The sequence below is a fragment of the Globicephala melas genome, chromosome 11, assembly GCF_963455315.2.
Source record: "Globicephala melas chromosome 11, mGloMel1.2, whole genome shotgun sequence".
NCBI lineage: Eukaryota > Metazoa > Chordata > Mammalia > Artiodactyla > Delphinidae > Globicephala > Globicephala melas.
The window spans coordinates 15,440,669-15,467,113 of record NC_083324.2 but is presented as its reverse complement, the minus strand read 5'-3'; the positions used below and the strand labels follow the sequence as shown (position 1 = coordinate 15,467,113).

Here is a 26,445-nt window from a genome sequence, read left to right as displayed (position 1 = left end):
AAAAATCTACATTTCTCTGATCTTCTGTAGGGAGGATGAATTACCACTCGAAGCAATTCTTTTGTCTTGTCACTTCAGTGACATGAAACAGAATTTGAATGGATCTGGCCATAATGTACAATATTTCCTTTGTTTTCAGAGCGAAAAGCCATTAGCAGTTATTTCAGGATTAACATGTTTCTGCCACTTGTAAATTGATTTATGGTATTAGCCAAGCATGTCAGTGAAAAAAAGCCTTTTCATTTTCTTTGTGTTTATCCTTTCCCAGTTTCAAGGTGTTGAGTGATTCAGATCACACTTTAGTCTTACCAAAGTACGCTGGACTTCCTCCCCATAAGACCTAATTCTTGAATCAGGGGAATAGTTTGCCGTAGCTTGACAAGCATGTAAAAAGGAGTTTCATAAAGGGACACTTGAGGTCACAGGGAAGTGAGGGTGACATCCACCCCATCATGAAAATGTCAGATAGCCTTATATAAGACGCTTGCTGTTGCAGCTCACTGATTCTGAAGCCCTTATTGTGTGAAAAGAAAATAAAATTTAAATAATTCTGTGTTGTGGCACTGTCCCAGACTATTACACAAATCCAATGAGTTATTTTTAAAACCACAATTTGGACACCAGTGTCCTAATACATCCCTTCCTGCTGACTATAATAAAGGTTGCTGATCTATTTCAAGCTTCCTGAGTAGAAAAATGTTTAATGATTTAGTGTGCCGAAGTTAATTCTGATCTGTAGAAATCACAGTGGCTACAACAACTCAATGCTGTGTCTTAGTGAAAAGGAATGTCAGCACAGCACTTTTTGGGACCGTTTACCTTCTATGCCTTCTTTAGAAATGGCACGTGGACTGCCGCTGACACGGCTGCTTTGTGTAACTGCTGCAGTAGAAATGAGGCTTTTAGAAGCAGTGATCATAAGAGCTGGTTTTTTTTCCCTTTGGAATTGCTTTATAATAGTCTCTCTTTAGAAATTTGACCTGCGCATGTTTGTGAATAATTATTGACAGAAAATGCCAAGAATGTGAAAAATACCACCAAGATAAATTTTACTATCCTGAACTAGCTGGCTTCCTAAGCTGCTTTTGATTCATTCACCTCACTGGTCAGATTGTATTCCTTTTAAAATGAGTAGAAATGTCTTTATTTTGAAATTCAAGTATATGAATTTGTGTTACATTATTGCCTTCAAGGAAAAATAAAAGTGTTTATAATTCAACAGGACCTTGGAGAACAATAGTATCAAATGTTTTGAGTAAACATGACACCATTACTGTTAAGTGTAAAAAACAAGTGGTTATTAGGGAACTATTATTATTCAGAATATATTAACAATAGCCTGAGACCTTTCATTTTAAAATACTTGTGTTTCTCTTTGATTTAGAAAGGTAGCATATAATAGTCCAAGGTGACAATGTAATCTTCACTTCTTTTATTCCTTTTTGCCTTTCTTATACTTCATTAATGGAATTTAAAGCAGACTCCAACAGAAACAATGCGAAGTCAGTGAGGTAAGACTGAAAGCATGAAAGAAATATCAAAAGACATCAAATATATACTAACAGCTACCCAGATTAAAATAATTACTATATATATTGGGCTTATATTTTCTTTTGTTGGACATTCCAAACCCATAAAACAATAAGGAACAGACATTGTGTTACATTATTTATTTGTTGTGCAGGATGTGTGGAACAGATACACTTATGTTAAAGGGACCCAAATTCTTCTGAATCTAGTTCAAACAAAAGAGGTCTGGTTAGCGTGGTAGCCTTAAAGGAATCTTTCTGCCTATGATTTTGTTTTTTTTTAAAGAAGTATGCCAGTGGAAGTTCTCATGACTTTGTTTTGCCTAAAAGAATCTCCTTATTGCTGTTGGAATATTTTAGGCTAATCTCTGATTTCCACAAACTGAATAAACATTTAAAAATGTCTCTTATGGAAATATTAAAATATACCCCCAAATAGAATAGTGTAAGGAACTTCCATGTATATCTATTGCATAGCTTCAACAATTATCAATATTGTGTCAATTTTTTTTATTCTATGTGCACTATATCAGTTAGCTCTTTCTGCATTGCAAACCATGCTAAAACAGATTGATTTCATACAAGAACTATTTATTATTGTTCCTAAGTCTGTCTGTTTGGGTGTGTGGAGGAGGAAATAATATATTTTTCCTTCTACTCTCTTGGCTGGGTCTCTGTAACAAAAGACAGATGAACAGAAAACATGCAACTTTATGTCATGTAAGTTTTATGTGATATGGGAGCCCTCATAAGGGAGTGAAGGAAGACCTGAAGAGGTGGTTACACCTGAGTTTTTTTCATGCTAGGTTTGGGAAAGAACGGAAAGTCGTGGGGAAATACGGTAGAACAAAAGGGATCTGAGCTAAGTATAGTAAACTGCAAGAAAGTTGGCAAGGTCTGCTTATTTAGATTCTTGACAGCATCCCTCCATCTTTGGAGATAAGGATGCTTCTTTTCCTCTCAGTATAGGGAGAGCAACTCTTACATGAGGGTTTTATGAATTTGCTTCAGGGGAAGGCCAAAGGGTCTTCCCATTCCTAAAATTCTTTCAGCTTAAAATATTCAGTATGCCAAAGTATCACGTTTTGGGGTAGTGTGTCCTGAAACCTGTCAAGCAGTTCTGCTGATCTTAGCCAGTCTGGGCTGATAGTGGTCAGGCTGGCTCTTGCATATGTGGCCAACTGATGTATCTGGGGCTGGTTCGTCTAGGATGGCTGTCCTTTTACATTGGTGGCTGGCTGGCTGTCGGCCAGGATTTCAGAGGGTGATGGGTGATGTCGTGCATCTTCCAGCAGGCTAGTGCAGTCTACACTGAGCAGTTCCAAAAGAGAGAATAAAAACACGCAATGCCCTAGCTCAGAGCTCACTCGATTGGTCAAAGGCTGGCCAGATTTAAGAAGTCAGGAAGTACCTGTAAAGTCATCTTGCAATGCATGTGGATGCAGGAGAATTGAAGACTTTTTGTTATCAAGGAGAATTGAAGACTTTTTGTTATCAATCTATCACAGTCAAAAAAAAAAAATTATAACAGTTCCCCCACACTTTTAAAAAGTCTTTTTTTAGAGTGTTTTAAATCAATTAATATCATTTCACCATTGAATACTTCAGTGAAAAGTGTTTTATTTTTTGGTCATTACAGTTTTATTAAATAGAAGCCATACAAGTTATCTATACTCTTTGAATCAGAATATTATTACTAGAGGCTATATCCCGAGTACCACTAACAACAAAGTGACCATCGCTATCACTAGTAGTAAATTTCATTTTTTCTCCTATCACGTATGCTAAACATTTATTGCCTCACTTAACAATCATAAGTGTGTTTACAGGGCAGCAACTCATATTCATTTATAGAGGTGAATGAGAAAGGTTAAGTGAACTGCCCAAGGCCACATAATTAGTGAGCAATCGCTTTGAGGTCATGATAAACTGACTCCGTTTTCCATGTTCTTATTTACTACATACCACGCTCTTCTGTGGCTGGTCAGCAGGCCACAGTCTCTTGACATTTACTTGTGGAGGCCAGGTGGAATGAAAAGGCTAAGCCAACTCTCTTCCATTTCTTAAAGCAGAAAATGAATTTAAGGGAGTCAGTTGTTTCTAGATTTACCAGAGTGGAGCTATTTTAAGAACATGAGAAGGATCTATGAGGTCACTTTCTAATGTTGTTGATGTGTGTATGTTAGAGGCTGTTGTTTTGGAGAAACGAAGAGCTTCATTTCCTTATTGCTGTATTGGAAGTGTCTCATGTGGTATGCATGCCTGTCCATGTTTCAGTTGCTGTCTCGAAACCAATGTGTTCTTAATCATTGTGACTCTAGTCATACTGGAGAAGCTGAAGCAATCAGGAAGAGTCAGATGTTAATGACAAGAAGACATCTATTTCCGTTTGAGTGAGATGTCAGGGATGATTTTCTTCTTTCCGAGGATGAGCTAGCATAGTAAGAAGATGTAACCCAATTGGTCCAGATTCATGAAAATTCATTGATTCTTTTTTGGATCTGAGTTAATGTCATTCAGACATCCGTTTTATGTGACTGTGCCTCAAAAATAGTTTAGTACATTTTTTTCTTGTCTAAGTGTCAGCTCCATCCTGAGTTCCAATAGTAGCTTTTATCTTGAGGTCTGGTGTGAGGCATTAAATTCATATTTTTGGATGAAAGACAAGTGAGAACATAATTTTATTGCTACCATAATTTTATTGCTATCTTACTGTTGTAAAACATAATTACTAAATAGTATGTCCTTTATGCATTCTGACAATGAGATTATGACTGACTTTTCCTTTTCAATAGGAAAGCTATTTGGGGCTGTCATCATCATCACATAATGGAGTCTTGCTTGTAGGGGGTCACATTTTAACTTCCAATGACTTTTCTATAACAGCCTCTTAACATAGAAGTCTCAGGTAAATTGAAGCTACTCCCTGCAGGAGATAAAGTCAGATATCAAACTAACCATTATCCATATTCTGGAAACTGCTGGTGTCATCAGTGTTTGTTATGGCGCTTAATTTATAGGCTTATTTTAAGCCAAGGCTTCAATGTGACCTACTTTTATGGGAGAGAATTTCTTGCATCAAGACCATGTAGTTAAAAATCATTAAAATTACAAAAGTCATATCATCACTATTGAACAATTCATATCTATAAGCTATTTAATATGGCAATTAGGGACTGTTGAGCTCACTAGCCCAAATCAGTAGGTTAATTGAAATTAAGCCTGTTCTCACATATTTGATTGTCTGGTATTTTCTCTATTTCTGGGTAGGATGATATATTAATCTGGACATATGGTCTCCTATTAGCATTTGAAAGCCTTATTCCTTACAGATAGAGGACAGCTCATTAAACAAATACATGAAATGCCCTTAAATCAGCATTGAATATTAAGGGAACAGAGTATTAAATAATAGATAGCAGGTAAAGAGTGATATATAACTATAAACAATGAATTTAGATTACTATTACCAGAGTGTTTCAGAAGAGAGAAGGAAAGGGAAAATTCAAAGCCCACAGCATTAATATTTCCTTCTGACTTTTCATCTTAGAAATAGCTAAATGGTTCAGTATCCCCCAAGTTTATACAAATATGCAGAACTGAGTTTTTGTCCTTAGGCAATGTTCTGCTTTTTATAATGAAAGCAATTTTTTTTCACATTTTGTTTTGTTGACTGGAATAATTCTTTCACCAGGAAAATAGGTGTCATTTAACATAATGACACATTTGAAAATATTTTTAATTACCAATGTAAGTTATTTGTTATTTTAGGAATTATTCTGAACCACACAAGGGTAGGTTTTTTGGTCTTTTTTTTTTTTTTTTTTTTTTTTTTTTTTGCGGTACGCGGGCCTCTCACTGTTGTGGCCTCTCCCGTTGCGGAGCACAGACTCCGGACGCGCAGGCTCAGCGGCCATGGCTCACGGGCCCAGCCGCTCCGCGGCATGAGGCATCTTCCCGGACCAGGGCACAAACCCGTGTCCCTTGCATCGGCAGGCGGACTCTCCACCACTGTGCCACCAGGGAAGCCCAAGGGTAGGTTTTTGTTTTTGTTTTTTCCAATTCCCATTTTACAAATGGGTCAATTGATGTCAGACAAAGTAGAGTAATGACATTACTCTAATTTAAGAACAAACATTCACAACGTTTTGTGGGGTGGATGGCAGTATTTTCCTTAGTGCTCAATGTAACTTTTCTTAAAATATAAATGAGATTATTGTCTCTTCAGACTCTCAAAATTTTCAAACAGCTAAACAGCAGCATTAGTTCCTATTTTAAATTTTACCTACTTGCATAAGTATATGAAAAGTACCGGTCCATAATATCTTGAGGTACAACTTGAGGTGAAATAAAAAACTCAAAATATTTGGAGTTAAATATAAATTTAATGTCTTATCTGACTGTATGGAATTAATTTTTCTACTAGTTGTAAGTGAATAAATTATTTTTATGGAAAAATTTATGTACCTGAAAAAACTAATTATCACATTTTGAAGCCAATTCATTTTTATGAATACATTATATTATTTGCAAATTTCCTCTCCCATTTAGTACATTGTCTTTTCATTTGGTCAGTGGTTTCCTTTGCTGTGCAAAAGTTTGCAAGTTTACTTAGGTCCCATTTGTTTAATTTTGCTTTTATCTCCTTTGCTAAAGGAGACAGGTGCAAAAGAATATTGCTACAATTTTTGTCAAAGATTGTTCTGCCTGTGTTTTCCTTTAAGAATTGTATAGTGTCTGGTCTTACATTTAAGTCTTTAATCCATTTTGAGGATTTGGTTTTTTTTCTTGTATATGGTGTTAGAGAATGTTCTCATTTCATTCTTTTACATGTAGCTGTCCAGTTTTCCCAGTACCACTTATTGAAGAGACTGTCTTTTCTCCATTGTATATTCTTGCCTCCTTTGTTGTAGATTACTTGACCATAAGGATGTGGGTTTATTTCTGGGCTTTCTATCCTATTTCAATGATCTATGTATCTGTTTTTGTTCGAGTACCATACTGTTTTGATTACTGTGGCTTTGTAGTATACTCTGAAGTCAGGGAGTGTGATTCCTCCAGCTCTGTTCTTCTTTCTCAAGATCGTTTCAGCTATTCGAGGTCTTTTGTGTTTCCATACAAATTTTAAAATCATTTGTTCTAGTTCTGTGAAAAGTGCCCTTGGCATTTTGAGAGGGATTGCATTGAATCTGTAGATTGCCTTATGTAATATGGTCATTTTAACAATATTAATTCTCCCAATTCAAGAACATAGTATATCTTTCCATCTGCTTGTATCATCTTCAATTTCTTTCATCAGTGTCTTAGGTTTCTGAGTAAGGTCTTTTACCTCCTCAGCTGGGTTTATTCCTAGGTATTTTATTCTTTTCAATGCTATGGTAAATGGGGTTGTTTCCTTAATTTCTCATTTTGTTACTTCATTGTTAATGTATAGAAATGTGACAGATTTCTTATATTAATTTTGTATCCTGCAACTCTACTGAATTCAGTGCTGAGCTCTCAGTTTTCGGTGGTGTCTTTACGATTTCCTATGTATATTATCATGTCATCTGCAAACAGTGACAGTTTTACTTCTTCTTTTCCAATTTGGATTTCTTTTATTTCTTTTTCTTCTCTTATGGCTGTGGCTACAACTTCTAAAACTATGTTTAATAGAAGTGGTGAGGGTGGATATCCTTGTCTTGTACATGATCTTAGAGGAAATGCTTTCAGCTTTTTACCACTGAGTATGATTTTAGCTTTGGGATGGTCATATATGGCCTTTATTATGTTGAGGTATGTTCCCTCTATGCCCAGTTTCTGGAGAGTTTTACATCCAACACATATAAACAGCTCATACAACTCAACATTAAAAAAAACCCAAACAACCCAATTAAAAAATGGGCAGAACAACTGAATAGATACTTTTCCAAAGAGGAACTGCAGATGTTCAGCAGGCACATGAAAAGATGCTCAACATAGTTAATCGTCGGGGAAATGCAAATCAAAACCACAATGGGATATCACCTCACTCCTGTCAGGATGGCTATCACCAAAAATAGCACAAATAAGAGAGGATGTGGAGAAAAGGGAGCCCTCATATACTGTTAGTGGGAATGTAAATTGCTGCAGCCACTGTGGAAAACAGTGTGAAGGTTTCTCAAAAAACTAAAAGTAGAACTACCATAGGACCCAGCTTTCCACTCCTGGGTATACATCCAAAAAAACCCCCAAAAGACACAATGCACCCCAACTTTCATTGCAGCATCATTTACAATTGCCAGGGTATGGAAGCAACCTAAGTATCCATCAACAGATGAATGGATAAAGAAGATGTGGTATTGTATATACAATGGAATATTTCTCAGCCATTAAAAAAAAATGACATTATGCCATTTGCAGTAGTATGGATGGACTAGTACGGCATTATGCTAAGTGAAATAAGTCAGACAGAGAATGACAAATACTGTATGATATCACTGATATGTGGAATCTAAAAAATATAACAAACTAGTGCATAAAGCAAAAAAGAAGCAAATGCACAGATACAGAGAACAAAGTAATGGTTATCACTGGGGCAAGGGTAATCCTAGGGATAGGGGAATAAAAGGGTTATTAAGGGATTACATGAAATCGTGTGTGAAACTTTTAAAAATTGTAAATTACTCTAGAGCTTAAAGAATCTTTGATTTGATTGAAAAACAATACATTATAAACAACGTTTGGATGTCTATTATCATAATGTTTCAGAAGAAAAGGAAAATCATAAGAGAAAGTAAGGGAAAATTGATATTTTAATCCTTACTCTATTTATGTCAACATTGGAATGAATAAACATTCTGCCGAAGTGGAAAGTAACTGATGCTCTTGTCTTCTGCTTGAATAAAGCCTAGATTTGGAAATTTTAGTTGACATGGCCAGTCCTTATCCATTTGTTTTTCCTTTATCCCTTCCCTGTATATTGCTATTCACCATCTGTTAGTGTGATAATTTTGAACATGAAAAGGTATTTTGCCAGGAAAATTAAAAGTTAAATTTGTGATACTTAATGAATGACTTAGATGGGGTTGAATGCTTGATATAAAGAATTGATTGAAAGAGTCACCTTTTGAATGAAATGACCTAAATGAGGTTATTCTCATAGCCACCGACATTCATTAGAGTATACTAGAGTACCTTCCAAGTACAAATTCCTCTGACCAAAAAAATACGATTTATTGGTTTACCATATAGCATTTATCAACTGTCTTTTATTTTAAATACAAAGAGGAAAAACTAAGATTTGTGTGGAGTTATTTGAGAACACTTTCATAAGGAGGAAATTATTACCAACAGAAAAATGTATTCAATTGCTGTTATGTTGACCTTTTACAGTACATGAACTTAGAATCCCTAAGTTTGTTAGTCTTTTGTTTGTTTGTTTCCAGGTTAACCACGTTCTTCTCAGCTTTCAACCAAAAGTAAGAAGAGACATTAGGATTTTCATTCTTTCTGGGTTGCTTCCTTCCTGAAGAACAATGGGGATGCTGTTAAGTGGAAGAGGATTAATCACATCTCTAATTTTCTTCTTGTTAAAATTCTCAACAGCTGTTGATATACCACTTTCAGGTAAAGTGACAACATTCAATACCTACTTATAAAAGTCCATATTTGCATTTTGATTTTTAAGTAGAATAATTATATGTTAAGGATGTGATTTTTCTACCATATTTCTACAGATTTTACAGCAATCTATCATCAGAATTCATGTTCTCCTTTTAAATTTTTCAGAAGACTTACATTTGGCCGCTTGCTATAATTAATTATTTTGCAGCTTTTAGCCTCTTAGACAAACTTGGCACATAACAAGAAATATAACCTATAGATCAGGTGCTATTTCACCACGTAAGATAATCTGCAATATTAGCAACGGCTATTACTTTTATGTATCAGATTTGTTTATTTTAGGGAGAAGTGTGACTCCAGAAGTTACTGGCATTCAACTAATCAGGACAAAAAAGGAACTGATTAAACTTTGTATTGTTTTCAAAATGATTATATATTTAAGAGTGGTACACTATTGATACTATGTATAAAATAGATTACTAGGGCTTCCCTGGTGGCACAGTGGTTGAGAGTCCACCTGCTGATGCAGGGGACACAGGTTCGTGCCCCGGTCTGGGAAGATCCCACATGCCGCAGAGAGGCTAGGCCCGTGAGCCACGGCCGCTGAGCCTGAGCATCCGGAGCTTGTGCTCCGCAACGGCAGAGGCCACAACAGTGAGAGGCCCGCGTACCGCAAAAAAAAAAAAAAAAAAAAAAAAAAGATAACTAGTGAGAACCTACTATATAGCACAGGGAACTCTACTCAGTGCTCTGAGGTGACCTAAATGGGAAGGAAATCCAAAAAAGAGGGGATATTTGTATACGTATAGCTGATTCACTTTGCTGTACAGTAGAAACTAACACAACATTGTAAAGCAACTATACTCCAATAAAAATTTTTTTTAATTATATATTTAAGAATGAAAACAATTAGGACAATATTAAAAAGCCGTTTTCATAGTACACAACTAAAAGTGTAAAATGATACCACCTCTGCAAGTTTAGAGCATTCTCTAGGGTGAATTCATATCAAAATGTTAGTCGTGATATATCTTAACATATATTGGTAAAATGGATGTAACTCTATCATAAATCAGTTTCAACAAGTTATAGTAATTAGTTCAAAAAACAGTACACGTGCAAACACAATTTATGTAATAGTGTATCAACTAATGTACAGGTTTGGGGAATTTCTCATTTATAAGCACATAGGATTTTAAAAAAGACCATTGAGAGATTACTTAGGTGTTTTTATCCATACAGTTGAAGAATTAATCCCTATTATTTCTTCCATACCTAATTAGGAGAGCTATAATGTAAGAGATAAGAATGTTTATTAGAACCTTAGCATTGGAAATGATCTGTGCAGATCATCTAAATTTCAAAGGACTAGTCTTGACCTCAGAAAGTTGAATAATTATTGGAGAGGTGCTAACACAACTGAAACTTTTCTTCAGAAGTACTTGGACAGTCTGAGTGTGACTAGAAAAGGAAATAATTCTCTGAGTATATAATATGTTCTAAAACCATTTTCTAAGGGCTGCTTTACATACTTGATGTAGCAGTTTCACATGACACACTTTGGGTGGCCCTGCATTTGTATTTCATCCCCAAGGTAAGAATCTTTTCTCTACTGCCCTCAAGTCTCTGTGTCAATATTCACCCTTTTAAGGAATTTCACTTACACGTTCTCAGATTTAAACTTTTGCTTTAGTCAAGGTGAAATCTGTTAGCCTACACACCACATATATTGGCCTATTTGTACAAACACTGGTCAAGAGCCTGAAATAATTCATCTTAAGTACATTCTTTGGGTTTTGAGTATGCAGTGCCAAATTAAGAGCACAGTTCTTGGCAATCCTTGTGGAAAAAGGGGTTAATAATTTTACATTTTCTTCCCAGTAGCACCAAAGATGCACTGGGATTCCTGATTCAGATTCTTGACCATAGAATATACATTCTGACCATAGCATGTACATTTTCCCTCCATCTTTTCTCATTTAGTTCACCAGTGGTGATTGGAAATTTTGTATTAGTACATAAGACACATTTTTATTCTGGTTGTCTCAGTTACTTATGCCTTTTCACACTCTAATGTCGTTAGACAACAATTGTTATAAAATATTAATGACATGTTTTCAGAACATCTGAATACTACCCATTTATTTCAGTACTCTAGAGCTCTCACTAGCAAATGCAAGTAAGGCAGGTATTCAATTTGAATGTCAATGAGTCTGGCGTCTCTGTAATTGGCCTAATTATGGAGGAAAGGATTTATAATGTAGAATACATATTCTTATAAACACCCAAAGGTTATTAGCTCCACTCCCTGAATAATTAGTTATGGCTGAGACTTTACAACCTTAGCAAATTTAAGAAAGAATAATGTTCTAATAAACAAGTTGTTCACAAGTTATTAGCTGATATCTTAGGGACTGTTGCTATTGTGCATCATCCCTCACCATTTATAACTGTAATAACATTTAAATAGTATGTGAATTTGCAGTAAGTTCAAGATCTGCTCTACTGAGAAAGAGTGGTAATCAGAAACAAGGTAAATGTCAATGAAGATATGAATGTTTTTTGCATGTTTTTAAAATGTTTCTGAATATGAAGCCTGCACTTGCATTGTCACTTAACTAGTAAAATTTTACTAGGCAAAAGTAAAGAAAAGTTTAAAATGGGAAATGGCTGTTGAGTTATTATTCTAGGCTGGTCGTCAGTGCTCAAAATGTGATTCATGGACCCCTCAGGGTCACGGAGATTTGTTCAGGCAGTCCATGCAATCACATGTTTCATAATAATACTAAAGTGTCATTTTTCCTTTTCCATCCTGTTGACATTTGCACTGATGTCACAAAAGCAGTGGTGCTAAAACTGCAGTTGCCCAGCACACATCAAGGCATTGACACCGAACTCATGGGTTTCCTCAGGATGGTATACTCACACCAAAACAACAAAACATCTAAAACACATAAAGCAAAGTTTTGCTTAAGATTGTCCTTGTTGAAACAGTTAAACATTATTGATTTTTAAAAATCTTCATCCTTGAGTACATTCGTCTTAATATTCTGTGGGATGAACTGTGAAATATACATAAAATAATTCTGCTGTGTAACAAAGTACTATGACAGTCTCTGTTCCTTGATTGTGTCATTATTTGAGTGCCAAGCCAAATACCATTTTTACTTAAAAGTACAACTGACAGACAAACTTTGATTACTTTCATGGATATTTTCCCCAAAACGAACCAAGTGAGCCTGTCACTTCAAGAGAAACAACTGATAATATATGTTGTCAATGATCAAATTTGGCTGTTGAAGAGAAAATGAGAATTGTGGAAAACTTGTATCCTACAGTGTGAGATTGACAGCTTCCCCACATTTAAGGCTTTTCTTAGATCAGTGATGATATTAACAAATGTGAATTTTTTAAATTGTATAGTGATGTGTGTCAGTATTTGGAAGATCTGTATAACTCAGTGAACCAATATTTTTTTCCAGATGAATATTGTATGATGTTACAAAATCATGCACGAATTAAAAAGCACCCATGGATAAAACACTTTAATGACAGAATATGAAAATTTATCCATATGGTTTCAGATTCCATATTGCGGTAAACCTTTAACCACTTGGTGAGTTTCGGTGTACTATCCAAAAACAATGCCCACAATAATCAGAAAGGACTATAAAATATGTCACCCTTTTTCAAGTACATATCTGTATAAGGTTGAATTTTCTTCATTTATTTCAACAAAACAACTTACAGCAACATGTGGAATATAGAAGTAGATATGAGAATCCAGCTGCCATCTATTAAAATATTAAAGATTTGCAATAATGTAAAACAAGGCCACTTTTCTCATTATACTTAGTATTTTTGATAAAATATTTATTTTAGCAAATGATAGTATTAAATGAATTAGTAAATATTTAGAAGATTTCTCAGTTTTCATTTCTAACATGGTAAATATTATTAAATGTAACCTACGTTTACAAAAGCACTTTGGGATTTCCTATAATTTTTAAGAATGTAAAGGCATTCAGTGACCAAAAAATCTATTTAACTGGCTTGAATCTCTAATTTTACAAATGAGAAAACAGAGTGGTTCAGGGCCTGGCTCAATGTCACAGGGTTTAGGGCCTATTTGTAACTCCACTGTGGAATATTACCCATGTGAATCACACTCAGGGCCTTTCTGCAAATTGCTTTTCTCAAAGGATGTTTGCCAGAATCAGATTCCTGCTACTGAACCATTTACATTTCCTTGTGAATTCACTCCTGTCCCCTGACAGAGGTTGTTAGAACTGTACTAAAATTGTAATGTCTTAATTTGAAAACTGTTGAGTGTTCCATGACAGTAGATCTTAACATATATCATGATCTGTGTCCTATTTTAAAACTTAATCCAAGTTTGTATCTTCAGCGTTAGTACATTTATTTTATAATCATAATTCTCGGTAATGCCATCCAGCTGCTTGAATTGGTGAGAGACAAAGTCACCCCATACTTTGTAAATTTGTCTGGAAGGTACTTAACTTGTCAAACACTAAAAATGTTTATCACAATGAGGGAATATTTGAATATGTGGAATCCTTTTAAAAGAAACCATCATTTATTAGCTATTATTTTTATCCTAATGATTATTAGTGTTAAATTCTATAAGGGGGAAAAGTACCCTCAAGCTTCCAAGTAGGAAAAATATATTAAAAAATGTGTGTAAATGGGAAGTTACAAATAAACAAGCTCAGGGAAAAATATAACAAAAGCAATAAATGGAAATAAAAATAAAGAGGAGGAGGGTTTTTTTTTTTGCTAATTATTAATGAAGTATCTTATTGTTTTAAAATGATATTCTTGAGACTTCCCTGGTGGCACAGTGGTTAAGAATCCACCTGCCTATGCAGGGGACACAGGTTTGAGCCCTGGTCCGGGGAGATCCTACATGGCGCGAAGCAACTAAGCCCGTGAGCCACAACTACTGAGCCTGCGCTCTAGAGCCCGCAAACCACAACTGCTGAGCCCACGTGCCACAACTACTGAAGCCTGTGCACCTAGAGCCTATGCTCCGCAGCAAGAGAAGCCACCGCAATGAGAAGCCCACGCACCACAACAACGAATACCCCTCCTCACCGTAACTAGAGAAAGCCCGCACGCAGCAACGAAGACCCAACGCAGCCAAAAATAAATAAATAAATTTATAAAATGCTATTGTTCGTTGGCGGCAAGGATGTGGGAAACCAATGTACTCATGTTTGTGGTAATTAGCCCCTTGTGAAATATTAACATTTATCCATAGTCATTACCATTTGTGTCCATGCCTGGAAATTTATCATGTCACTAATTCAATAAAGGAAAAATCTGTATGCTTGAGGCTGTCTATTGAATGAAAAAATCTAATGTCCAATAATAAAATTATTAAATAAATTATCAAATACCAATGGAAGAAATCATACAGAAGTAGTAAATTAACTATAATGTCTTACAAAACTATAAATAAAAAACAGAATTGTCAATGACCGAACCAAGTAAAACTGTATAAACACATCAACATAGATGAAATGTCAATAATTTAAACATAGATGTTTTAAAGTTGTTACACTGTTACGTTATTCTGGCATTAAATAAGTTATATGGCAACATGAATTGATGGCAGTGAAGTATATTCCCTACAGCTAAATACATTTTGCAAAGAGGAAGTGAGGTTCGATAATTTTCATTCTTTTATAATCCTTGTACTTACCAATATAGAAAGTGTGCTTATTTCAAAGTATTTCTGTTGCAGCTAAACTACACCCAATTATTGGAGAGCATGTTATTTAAATACATATTTTAATATTTAGTTCAACAGGTTCCAACAATCATAAAACAGTCAAAAGTACAAGTTGCCTTTCCTTTTGATGAGTATTTTCAAATTGAATGTGAAGCTAAGGGAAATCCAGAACCAACGTGAGTATTTCCTTCAAACTAAATAATTGTTTAAATGTATACAATCCTTTATATTAATTTTTACTCTAATCAGTATAAGCTTATTGGACTATAAGTCTACATATGATTGAAAGTAAAGATTTCCAAATGAATGATAGCCATGTCTATAAAAATAAAGTTTGGTTATTTACATATGTTCTTTTGCCGGTTAAAATTACTTTTATCATAAAATGTCTTACGTTAAATACTTAGCATAGACTTTGGCATTGTGGAAATATTAAACGATTCTTTACCTTATGAGTGAACAAGATAGCTAGAAAACAGAAGATACTTTATTCTGATGAGTGAAAGGTAGCATTTATTAAGCCAAAGTTAGTATATTTATAAATGATATTCTATACATAGTTATTATTGCATGTCTTTTAATGTAACCATATTGTATTCAGTGAATAGGTTGTTACTTGATATATTTTAAGTTGTCATAGCAATGTCGACTCATCCTAGATGGCAGCATACAAATGACGTGGGATATTACTATCTAGAAACAATTGTTACTGTAGGTAATTGTAATCACTGATGAAGTTTTTTCTAAGTACCTCCCAGTTTGGAGAGAAAGAAATGTGCGTGTATTGAGATTAAGGAGGGAAAAGATGTGGGGAGAATTCAAGATTTTAACGTTCTACGAATGTATGGATACCAAGGAGGGAAGAGGGGGGAGGTGGGATGAATTGGGAGATTGGGATTGACATATATCCACTATTGATACTATGTATAAAATAGACAACTTATGAGAACCTACTGTGTAGCACAGGGAACTCTACTCAGTGCTCTATGGTGACCTAAATGAGAAGGAAATCCAAAAAAGAGGGGATATATGTATACGTATAGCTGATTCACTTAGCTGTACAGTAGAAACTAATACAACATAGTAAAGCAACTATACTCCAATAAAAGTTAAAAAAAAAAAAGATTTTAAAGTTCTAAATGATTCTGGGAAGCAAACCTACATACCTTTATTGATTTACCTGATCAGGATTATTTAAAATTGTAATGTGAATAACATTTTTATTGCCTGATAATTGGATATTTTAAAAATTATTAGTGAATCATTAACATGTTAAATTGTCATTATTCACTGGCAAAAAGCAAGATTTTACAAATACGAATTAAACAGTCAATCATTATTCTTTTTTCAAGGTGTAATTAAATGCCTATACAAAACAAAATATTAGAAAACAAGAAAGAAATATCCCATCACAATAGTAAAAGGAGCAAATCCAGCAATTTCAATAGTAACAGCAATATCAACAAAATGTAATATGAACTGTTTAGCATGTACATTGCAGAGTAGGATAAAAGAAAACTTGAATGAATGGAAAGATATAACATGTCACCAATTGGAAATGCTTAATTTTGAATATGTGGAGTTATCCTAGTCAATGTATTGGAATTTTAAAGAACAGATTCTATGTGTTCTTTTGTAAGTAAAAGCAGTAAAAACATATAGAGAGAAAAGAAGTTAAAAGTTGTTGTCAGGAGAGAGGCATGCTCCGAAGAAAAATATGGGTCTCGTGAAATTTTGTTATTTTTGAAAGAATATTAGATTATGTAAGACTGTGTTGTCCTGAAGCAAATCTAAATTTGCATGGGTAATTCATATATAAAATACTAAATAAAATCTTAATTGGGAAGTCATATATCTGTTGGATTGATAAAGATTTAAAAAAAAGGCTTTTTACAGCCTTGTCCATAGAAGTGACTCTGTTACATATGGGGGTAGGAATTTGTGTATGTTTTTTCTGGAATACAATTCTGCAATGTTTATCAGAAGTGATAAAATATTTCTTATGTTATTGGTTTATCAGTTTCATTTTTAAGGAATTAACCTAATGAAATATTTGGATAAGTACCCCCAAAAATAAATATGTAGGGTTTTTTGTAACAAAATTGTTCATAAAAGGGAAAAATGGAAATGGTTAAGTAAGTTAAATAGTAACTGTAAGACAGGAGATAATGTAATAAAATCTGTCTTTAGTAACATTGTAATAATTGGAAAAACTCACATGGAAAAATTATACATCCATTGTGGTCTCAAATATGTTACAGCTATGTCCAAAAATATTGATCATATATGACCAAATTTAATAGCACTTGTTTGTGTGTTTTTGAATTTTGAGTGAGCTCTTCACACGCGCACACACACACAGAGAGACGTATTGTATATTTATATTTTTTAGTCTCCAAATATTGCAGTCTCTAAAATACTAGTAAAGATCCTGCATTATCTTTCTAATTGGAAAAGTTCTAAAATATAACTTTAAAAAGAACAGAACAAAACCTATTTTCACCTTTTTTTCCTGTCAGTTATCACAGCTTTTTCACGGCTTGTTTCTCAGTCAATTCTGGCTGCTGTAATAAAAATATCACAGATTGAGTGCCTTAAACAATAAACATATTTCTTAACAGGTCTGGAGGTGAGAATACCAAGATCAAGTCACTGGCAGATATAGTGTGTGGTGATGACCTGCTTCCTGGTCACAGACAGCGGTCTTTCCCCTGTAACCTCACATGATGGAAGGGAGCAAGAAAGCTCTCTGGGGTCTCTCTTATAAGGACGCCAGTCCCATTTGTGAGGATTCCACCCTCATGACCTAATCACCTCTCCAAGGCCCTGCCTTCAAATACTATTACAATGGGAATTAGGCTTCAACATACGAATTTTAGGGGGACATAAACCTTCAGTCTATAGGAGTTTGTAAGATTTCTCAGATTCTTCAGAGACCCTTTTTTGTTTTGTATTCAATTAAATATGTAAATATATACTTTTTTTTACTATAAAATATCTGTTTCCTCATTTCTGTACATTTGTTTATAAGTAAGAAATACGATTTTTCAGGATTACTAGTTTTAGTTTTATCTTACAGATTTTCGTGGAGTAAGGATGACAAGCCTTTTGATCTCTCTGACCCTCGGATAATTGTATCCAACAACTCGGGAACATTTAGGATCCCGAATGAGGGACACATATCTCACTTTCAAGGGAAATACCGCTGCTTTGCTTCTAATAAACTGGGAATTGCTATGTCAGAAGAAATGGAATTTATAGTTCCAAGTAAGTATTACAGTAGAGATTTCATTTAATGTTTTAATGAAGTTTAGCAGGCGTTATACTGGGCTGCAGTGAAATAACAGATTATTCCTTTAATCAGCTTATATAGGCCTTATATTTTATTTATAAGGGAAATTGTCTTCCAGATCTTGATGCTTAGAAGTGGATGACCTTGAAAACAACATAATTTTGCTGTGTTTCAGTAATAATATATGTAACATGGGAAAACAATAGTATTTGTTTTGCCTCATAGGATAAAGTTAAATATATTAGTTAGATTTGGCTAAATTATACTGCAGTCACAAGTAATCCCCAAGCCCTCGTGTTAACCCAAGGTTATTCCTTGATGATGCAGTTTGCTGTGGGTCAGGCAGCTCTTCAGGGCAGCTGTTCTCCTTGCAGCCACTGGGCGATCCAAGCTAATGGAGGTACCCATCATCCTGTGTCAGCACCATGTGAAACTTGTGCCATCTAGGTCAAAGAGTGGAGGACAGAGAACGTTGCTTCCAACAACAAGTTACACAGGCAGCTTCTACTCACAGTTTGTTAGGTGGGGGCAAAGCAAATGGCATGGGCCCACTTAAGTTCAATATTGTGGGTGCCCCCTAGGAGAGGAGAACCAGTGATTAGTATATTGTAGTAATATTTTCCATAAATCATGATCATGGAAAACTGCAAGCTCCTTTACTCTTAAGAGTGTTATTTATCAATAACTATCCCAAAGAGTAAGCAACTTCTTCATTATCAGATCTGGCCTCTGCAGCATGGGATCTCTGATGACTGACTTCCAAGTTTGGTCATTTATTTTCCCAGATTTTAAGGTATCCAACACTACTTGATTCTAACCAAAGGGTTTACAGAAAAAAATCTTAGGTATGAAACTGTCAAGAGTTGCCATTTGGAAATTTCTTCTTGCAGAGTTCTAGACACTGAAGAGACTCAAAGTCGTAGACCTTCCAGGATATGGACGGTTTATGCTGGAGGAGCAGAATGTACACAAGCCTTGGAAAAACAAATAATGAAAAACGTCTGTGTGTTATCCTCAAAGTTGGGACAGGGAACTGGGTTTAAATTTCTTTAAGTTTTCTATATTTTTCTAGAGGAGAGAATATAGCTCAAATTTAGACTCTGACAGGTAAAATATGCATCTTAAAATTTACAGAATAATTACATTAAATGTACAGAGCAAATGTGAATGATTATCAAACTATGTGGTGTGAGGAAGAACAAGGCAAGAAAGGAGAGAAAAAGAAAGAAAAAACTATAGAAATCTCAGTATATCACTCATTAAAGGTGAAAGTAGATAGACTAAATGCTCCAAAATGTTTTAAAAGCTATAAGGTATTTACCATTTAACACATCTAAATCACAAGAAAATAGAACTGTTGAAACTGAAAGGATGGAAAACATGTCCCATCTTTTGAAAACATAAATAGATATCTTGAATAAATATCTTGACTAGGTAAATACTATTCAAAAGAAAAGTAGGTATGGCTATATTAATATCAGTCAAAATAGACTTTATTTTATAAACTTTATTTTATAAAGGCTTCCTGGAGATTAATGTACTAGGCATATATAATACGAAAATGTTTGAAGCAGGAAAAAGAACTACAAGGGGAGAGAGAAATATCTACCATAGTAATGAGAGATGCTAACATATCTGTTTCATTATTTGGTAGCTCAAGCAGAGGAAACATTAGAAAACCCATAGAAGATTTAAAGAACCCATTTACGAGCTCTAGCTAATGAACATGTATCGAACATTATACCTAAAGCTGTAGAATGTTTTTCAATATTTGATGGTATATTAGCTAGGAAGTAAATATGACCAAAATACAATGGAGAAATCAGTATTAAAAAGAAAATTAGAAAAAGTCTTATATCTTTCAAAATTAAAACATGTCTAACTCAAAGGCCAAATAAGAAATGGCAAAGGAAAATAGAATGTATTTTGAAGTGATGATAGTAGAAATTATGCTTAACAAAACAGACTTGAGGCAGCTAAAGTATTATGAGGAGAGAGATTTTTTTCATCTTCAAAATACTTTAGAAAAGAAGTGATGGAAATTAATAATCTTAGCTCCTTCATTTTCATCTTAAAATTGTTACCTAATAAGTTATCTTTAGATAACAGGTTAAACTTCAAAAGAGAGCGAAGGGGAACAATAGTATAGAAGCAGAAAATAAATCCAAGAAGGAGGTATTAAAAGTACACATATTTATTGGAAAACATTTTTAAAAGATATAGATGTGGAAAAAAATACCTTTTTCACTGATCTGAAGACTCAGTAAAGCTAAAAGTTGAATTCCTCATGACTTGATGTATAGAATAATCAAAGTCAAAACTCTCTAGTTTGGTTTTTGTTTGTCTGTTTGTGAAACGTGACCAGTTTGATTTCCAAATATATTTGAGGAACACAGTGCAAGGTTTGGTAGAAACCTGGAGAATGTTAGGAGGTGTTGGTCTTATCAGATAACAAGACTCAATGTAAAACTCAATGTAAAATGTACTGAAGCCTATGGTTTTGCACAGCGTTAGACAAATGGGCCAGTGGAACAGCATGGAGGACCCATAAACCAGCCCTCATATATGTGAAAGTAGTGTGAAAGAGCTGGCATGGGCTTCCTTTCTTCCTTTCTTTCCTCCCTTCCCTTCCCTCCCCTTCCCTTTCTTTCTTTCCTTTCTTTTTCTTCTCCTTCCTTCCTTCCTTCCTTCCTTCCTTCCTTCCTTCCTTCCCTCCTTCCCTCCTTCCCTCCTTCCCTCCTTCCCTCCCTCCCTCCCTCCCTCCCTCCCTCCTTCCCTCCTTCCCTCCTTCCTTCCCTCTTTCCTTCCCTCCTTCCTTCCCTCCTTCCTTCCCTCCCTCCCTCCCTCCCTCCCTCCCTCCCTCCCTCCCTCCACCTAAATGGTATGGAACAACTGATTATCCATATAGAGACACACTTATTTCAAGTCCTAGGTCACATCATATAAAAAATACATCCCAAGTGGATTAAAGGCTTAACTTTGCAAGGAAAAAAAAATTTTTAACTTAGAAAGTGATTCAGACAAAGTATTTATGACATCAGGGTAGAGAAAGATTACTTAAGACAAATTAAATCTCCATTAAGGATAATTTGACTACATTTGATTTTTAGATTCCCTTTTCATCAAAAGACCCTAGGAAGAAAGGGAAAAGGTAAGCCACAACCCAGAAAAAAAAAATCATGGCCAATGAATATAACTAAACATAATACTAATGTATTTATAAATAATTTTACCATCCTCAGAAAAAAACAAAAAATGAAGTGGTAAAAGACATGAACTTGCACCTCAGACTGGTATGACCAATAAAAATATGAAAATACTTTTAATATCATTAGTAATCAGAAATAGATTTACTGTAACTCAAATAATAAAAGCATTTGATCCCACAAAATTGGGAAATATAACAAAGTCTGAGAGTAACAATTTTAGGTGGGAATGTGCAGCTACCAAAACACGTATCCACCACTGATGAGAATAGTTTACTGCTTGGACTGTGGAGAATATTTGTCACTGCCTCCTTAATTAAAGAAGTTCTCACCTATGACCCAGAAATTCCATTTCTTTGTTCACGTGCACATGCCCGTTACCCACGTGCACCAGCAATAGTTGTGGTAGCACTGTTTGTATTTTTTAAATATACTTGAAAAAACTTAAGTTCTTTCGTGATAGAATGAAATAATTGTGGTATATTCATACAAGAATTACTACTCAGCAGTGAAAATTGATGAACCTTAAGAATATGTTGAACAATAAAAGTAAATCTTAGAAAAAAAGGGTGATTTTATTTATTTAAGGTCGGTCAGTATATGTAAAAATTAATAGCATATTGTTCAGGAGTATCATTTCATGTGGTAAAATTATAATGCAAAGCAAGAAAATGATGAAAACAAAATTTAGGACGGTAGTTACTTCTGATGGAATGGGGAAGGGGTAGGATCTGCACCAAACAGAAAGATAATGGTGATTTTATGTTTTTCTTATGATGGGTGGTAGGTAGAGTGTTGTATTTCTGTTTTTTTATTCTTTACATTTATTTTATAAATGACCTTTTAATATATATAAAATTAATAATTATGTAGCATACTGATTTGTCTTAATTAGATATTCTCGGTTATTAAGTGTGATATTATAGAATAATAATGGACAGAGCAGTGGCATACAGTGTTGAAAATTGGCCTCTGGAGTTTGGGTTTGAAATGATAGTAGGAAATGTTCATGAATTCTGGGTCAGAAAACTGGTTGAGAATCATAAAATCATGTAACTATAACTATACAGCTATACTTACAGTCTATATTATATAACTATACTATAGTCTGTAACATAGAACTGTAACTATACAATATATATCTAATTGAGTGAAATAAGATGGGAGAGAGGGAGAGAAAGGGAGATGTTAAAAATCTGTTGTAGAAGACAAGGCATGAGGGTGATCCCTAACCTGAATTCTAGTGGTTGCTATGGAAACACAAAGGAAAAAGGCAGTTGCTAGACCTATTGCAGAGAAAGAAATGGCACACTTTAGTATAAGATTCTACAACGAGGATTTAAAAAAAATGTTTTCTCTCATTATCTAAGCAGACCAAGTGAAAACATGAACAACGTAAGGATAATTCTGGCCAGAATCTGCTAGTATTGTAGTTAAGAGATGAAGAGTTGAATCTGAGCTATGTAGTGGGTAATTGCTCCATCTTTTCTGCTGCTATAGAAAAGAGCAAAATAAATTGGGTTTCTTATGCATCATTTCCAGCCCCTCCTGAAATTACTTCATCATCTAACAGCTTTCTGTAATCATTTACATGTTGAATAGGACTGCCACCCCAATTCTTAGGAGTTTATAAATCAGAGACCATTTAAAGCTTCCTACGACCTTTATCAATTGATTCTTCTCTTAAGCTGTAAAGAATTGATTCTTCTTTTATATTAAACTTTGTAATTTGAGTTTTAGAGTTTGTATCTCTCATTTCTTAAACTTTTCTTTAGACCAACCTTAAAGGCTTGATCCACCTAAGTTTGAACACAAGTACAGTAGCTAAAAATCTGGTTATTACTCCCTACAAACAGACCTTTATACACAATGTTTACTTTTCTGCTTTTAACAAAATTGCAGTTGAGTTTGCTGAAAAAAGAAAGAGTAAAAGAAAACCAACCAACCAAACACAACGTGCTGTTTTCAAACATGGGGAAAATCATTTAACTAAATGGGTTTTCCAAGATATGGCATGGAGAGTTAGTGAATTATTCAACAGATCTTTATTAAGCTCCCTTCACGTGGCAGACACTCTTCTAGTAATTTGAGATATAGCAGTGAACAAAACAAAGCCTGTACGAAGAAACTTAAATCCTGTGGGTGTGGTGAGTGGGTCTGGGGAGAACATGAGCTGTTTTCTTGCCTTCATTATGACAGACGTCAGTGGAGTTAAAAGGATGCTATAAATAATTGTTTTGGCTGTTCAGTACTATCCATCCTTCAGGGCACAGATCAGCCTTCTCCACTTAGCATTCTCAGTCCGTCTTAGCCTATACTAATTTTCCTTACCTTGGATTCTTCAAATAATTTTTGAAGTATTATTGAACATCATAAATTTTATGTGTTTAGGTACACAATCAGGGTTTTTTTTCATAAAAAATTTTTAGTATAACTATCATTAAAAGCCTGTATTAGAACATTTCCATCATCCCCAAAAGATTCCTTGTGCCCATTTGTAGGTGTTCTCTCGCCCCAGCCCCAGCCCCAGGCAATCACCAGTCTGACTCTTGCCTCTATAAATGTTTTTTCTGAACACGTCTTGTAAATGGAATCATACAATATATGATCTTCTGCATCTCGCTTCTTCCACTTAGCCTGTTCTTTGTGATGTGTTCATGTTGTAGGATAAATCAGTAGTGTGTTCATTTTTATGGCTGAATAATATTCCATGATACAGGTATACCACATTTTGTTTATCCATTCACCAGTTGATAGCCATTTGGATTGTTTCTAACTTTTAACTATTACAAGAAGAAACGTTAGCAATAATTAGTAGTGTTAGGAATATCCATGTGTAAATTCGATGGAATTTTAAAAGCATTATTTACTGTTTGGGGGAGTGTTTTGAGTGTTACATGATTAATCAGGTTGCTTAGAAGTGAGAAAGATAGCATCCTGTCTTATTCTTCCTCCTCTACATTGTCTTGATGCTGCATGAATGCATATTATCAGTGATTGACTTATTAGTTCATAGACTAAAGAATAAGAGAATGAATAAAAGTAATAATGCAATATCTACACACTATTAAAGTAATGTAAGAAATGGCAGGCTTAGGAATGAAATCATCTGTATACTGTTTTAATGGAAACCGACTTGAATTTTTAATGTGCTGGGTTTCTACCTTTGTACAGCTTCCTCAGATTCCTCAGGTCAATTTCCTTAAGACATACCTTGGCTATTTACTGCTCTGATTTGGGAGGGCTAGCAAAAGCAGGGGTCCAGTAGCATATGTTAACTTCTTCTACTAATATATGCAAACCAACCAAAGAAGATCAATTTGTTCAGTTGAGAGTGCAACTTAGAGTTTTAAAGGTTTAATTAAGGCCCAGGATTTTGCTCTCATCCGTCAGAGTATGTGAATGACTAGAATGAAATGGGCTGAATTGGTTGTCCTTCCTTACTGTGAATTCATAGACTGAAAGGCAATGTTATTTCTCTGTACTTCTAAGTGGGTTAATGGGGTACACCATGGGAAATGGGAATCAATTAAATCTCTTTGCAGACAGAGACTGGAGTTAAGGGTGATGCAGCATGTGAGCTCAGTAGCATGCATTCATGATAACGGTGCCAGCCTGTAAGCAATTTGCCGAGCACATTCAAGGGAAATGAAACACACTCAAAAACTCTCCAGGCCAGTCCTGTAAACAGTGAGAAGTCAAAATAGATAAAGTTCTTTGGCATAGGAAGGGTAGTACAGAATAATTCATTAAACAAGTCATAGGTTCTCCATGAAATATATAGTGTTTCTTCCCTCTGGCCCCCTCCCTAGTTTCTTTAATAAAGTTAATTCCAAATAGTTGCATAAAATTGCAGAAGTTGTTATGATACAGGCTACACGAAAAACCAGAAACAGCAGCAAAGGAAAGCTCTTTGTCTCTTTGCCCATCTCATCTCTGTACAATGTGGCTGGGTGTACCATGCAAAGTGAAAACATTTGAATAAGAGCCAACATATACCGAGTGATTTTTAAGTGCCTGGCACTATGTTAATTGATTTATATGAAATTGTTTATTTAAACTTTGATGCAAATCAATGTATTAGGTGTCATGACAGTTTCCATTTTATGAGTGAGGAAACTGAAGCACATTAAGTAACAGGTTCAGGTCACATAGTAAGTGATGAAGCCAGGATTCAGCCCTAGGCAGCTGGCTCCAGAGCAGTGTATGACGCGATGCTACACAGTGTTGCCTATGCTTTGATCATTCTGTTGACACATCTTCTAGATGAGTTAGAAAGCGTTATGCTTCTTTGTTGAACATACCTTGGCAGTGATTATCAGACTCACAGAGAGGTAGAGAATATAGGGAGATTTGATTTTATTCTTTGGGTGCCAGAGAAAGATAATCTGTAGTTTACATAACTTGACGGTGGTTAAGTCACCAGTATCTTTTCATTGAAGTGATTAGTTAGAAAGATTTGTATTTAATTAAATTACTCTGATGCCATTTCATTACAGTTCTTTACCGTTAAGTGTGTTGGAATGGTGGGACTCTACAGATTGCTCTTAAGAAATTTCTAACCTAGTGAGACTTTTGAGGACCCCAGAGAGATGAGTTGGAAGGATTCTAGGATGCCAGAGAAAAGTAAAAGGGGGCACAGAAGGGTAAAGATATTGGTCTGAAGCTACATAGCTATTAGTTTTAGTGTCTGGGCTAGAGCCTAGTTTTATCCTGTAGGCTATCCTATAGATAAAAAATACTTTTTTCAGAAGTCTTCTGTATTTCAAGTACAGAGATGTTATTTTTTTCAGTATATTAAGTTGAAAGAATTAAGATGATGAGTTTCAAAACCAATTGTCAGCACCTCAAGTTGTAGAGCCCCTAGAGAGTTTGTATTTGCAGGTTTGCCATGCGTTGATAGCTCCAATAAGAAGACTAGCATGCAGCTACTTTGTCTCTAGGAAAGGTTTTTCATGCTAGATGGGTTTTCAGGAAATTGTACCCTTGGAGTTGTTACTAGAAATCTGTCTGCTACACTGAATAATAAATGTGGAAAGTTACTGGAGAACAGTCAAGAGATGAGTGCTATGATTTGCT

At 34.9% G+C, this 26,445-nt stretch overlaps 1 protein-coding gene across 11 annotated transcripts in view; it reads left to right on the top strand.

Moving 5' to 3' along the window:
• Positions 1–26,445, top strand: part of CHL1 (cell adhesion molecule L1 like) — a 197,535-nt gene that overhangs the window by 107,084 nt on the left and 64,006 nt on the right. For 10 of the 11 annotated variants that reach the window (XM_030867749.2, XM_030867750.2, XM_030867746.2 and 7 more), the window contains exons 2-4: positions 8,936–9,116; positions 14,939–15,044; positions 17,948–18,135. In XM_030867749.2, coding sequence (XP_030723609.2) covers positions 9,026–9,116; positions 14,939–15,044; positions 17,948–18,135 — 385 coding nt within the window. In that variant the 5' untranslated portion in view covers positions 8,936–9,025. Of the gene's footprint in view, positions 1–1,489; positions 1,512–8,935; positions 9,117–14,938; positions 15,045–17,947; positions 18,136–26,445 lie in introns of those variants that run through there. The other variant, XM_060308877.1, reaches the window with a different exon arrangement.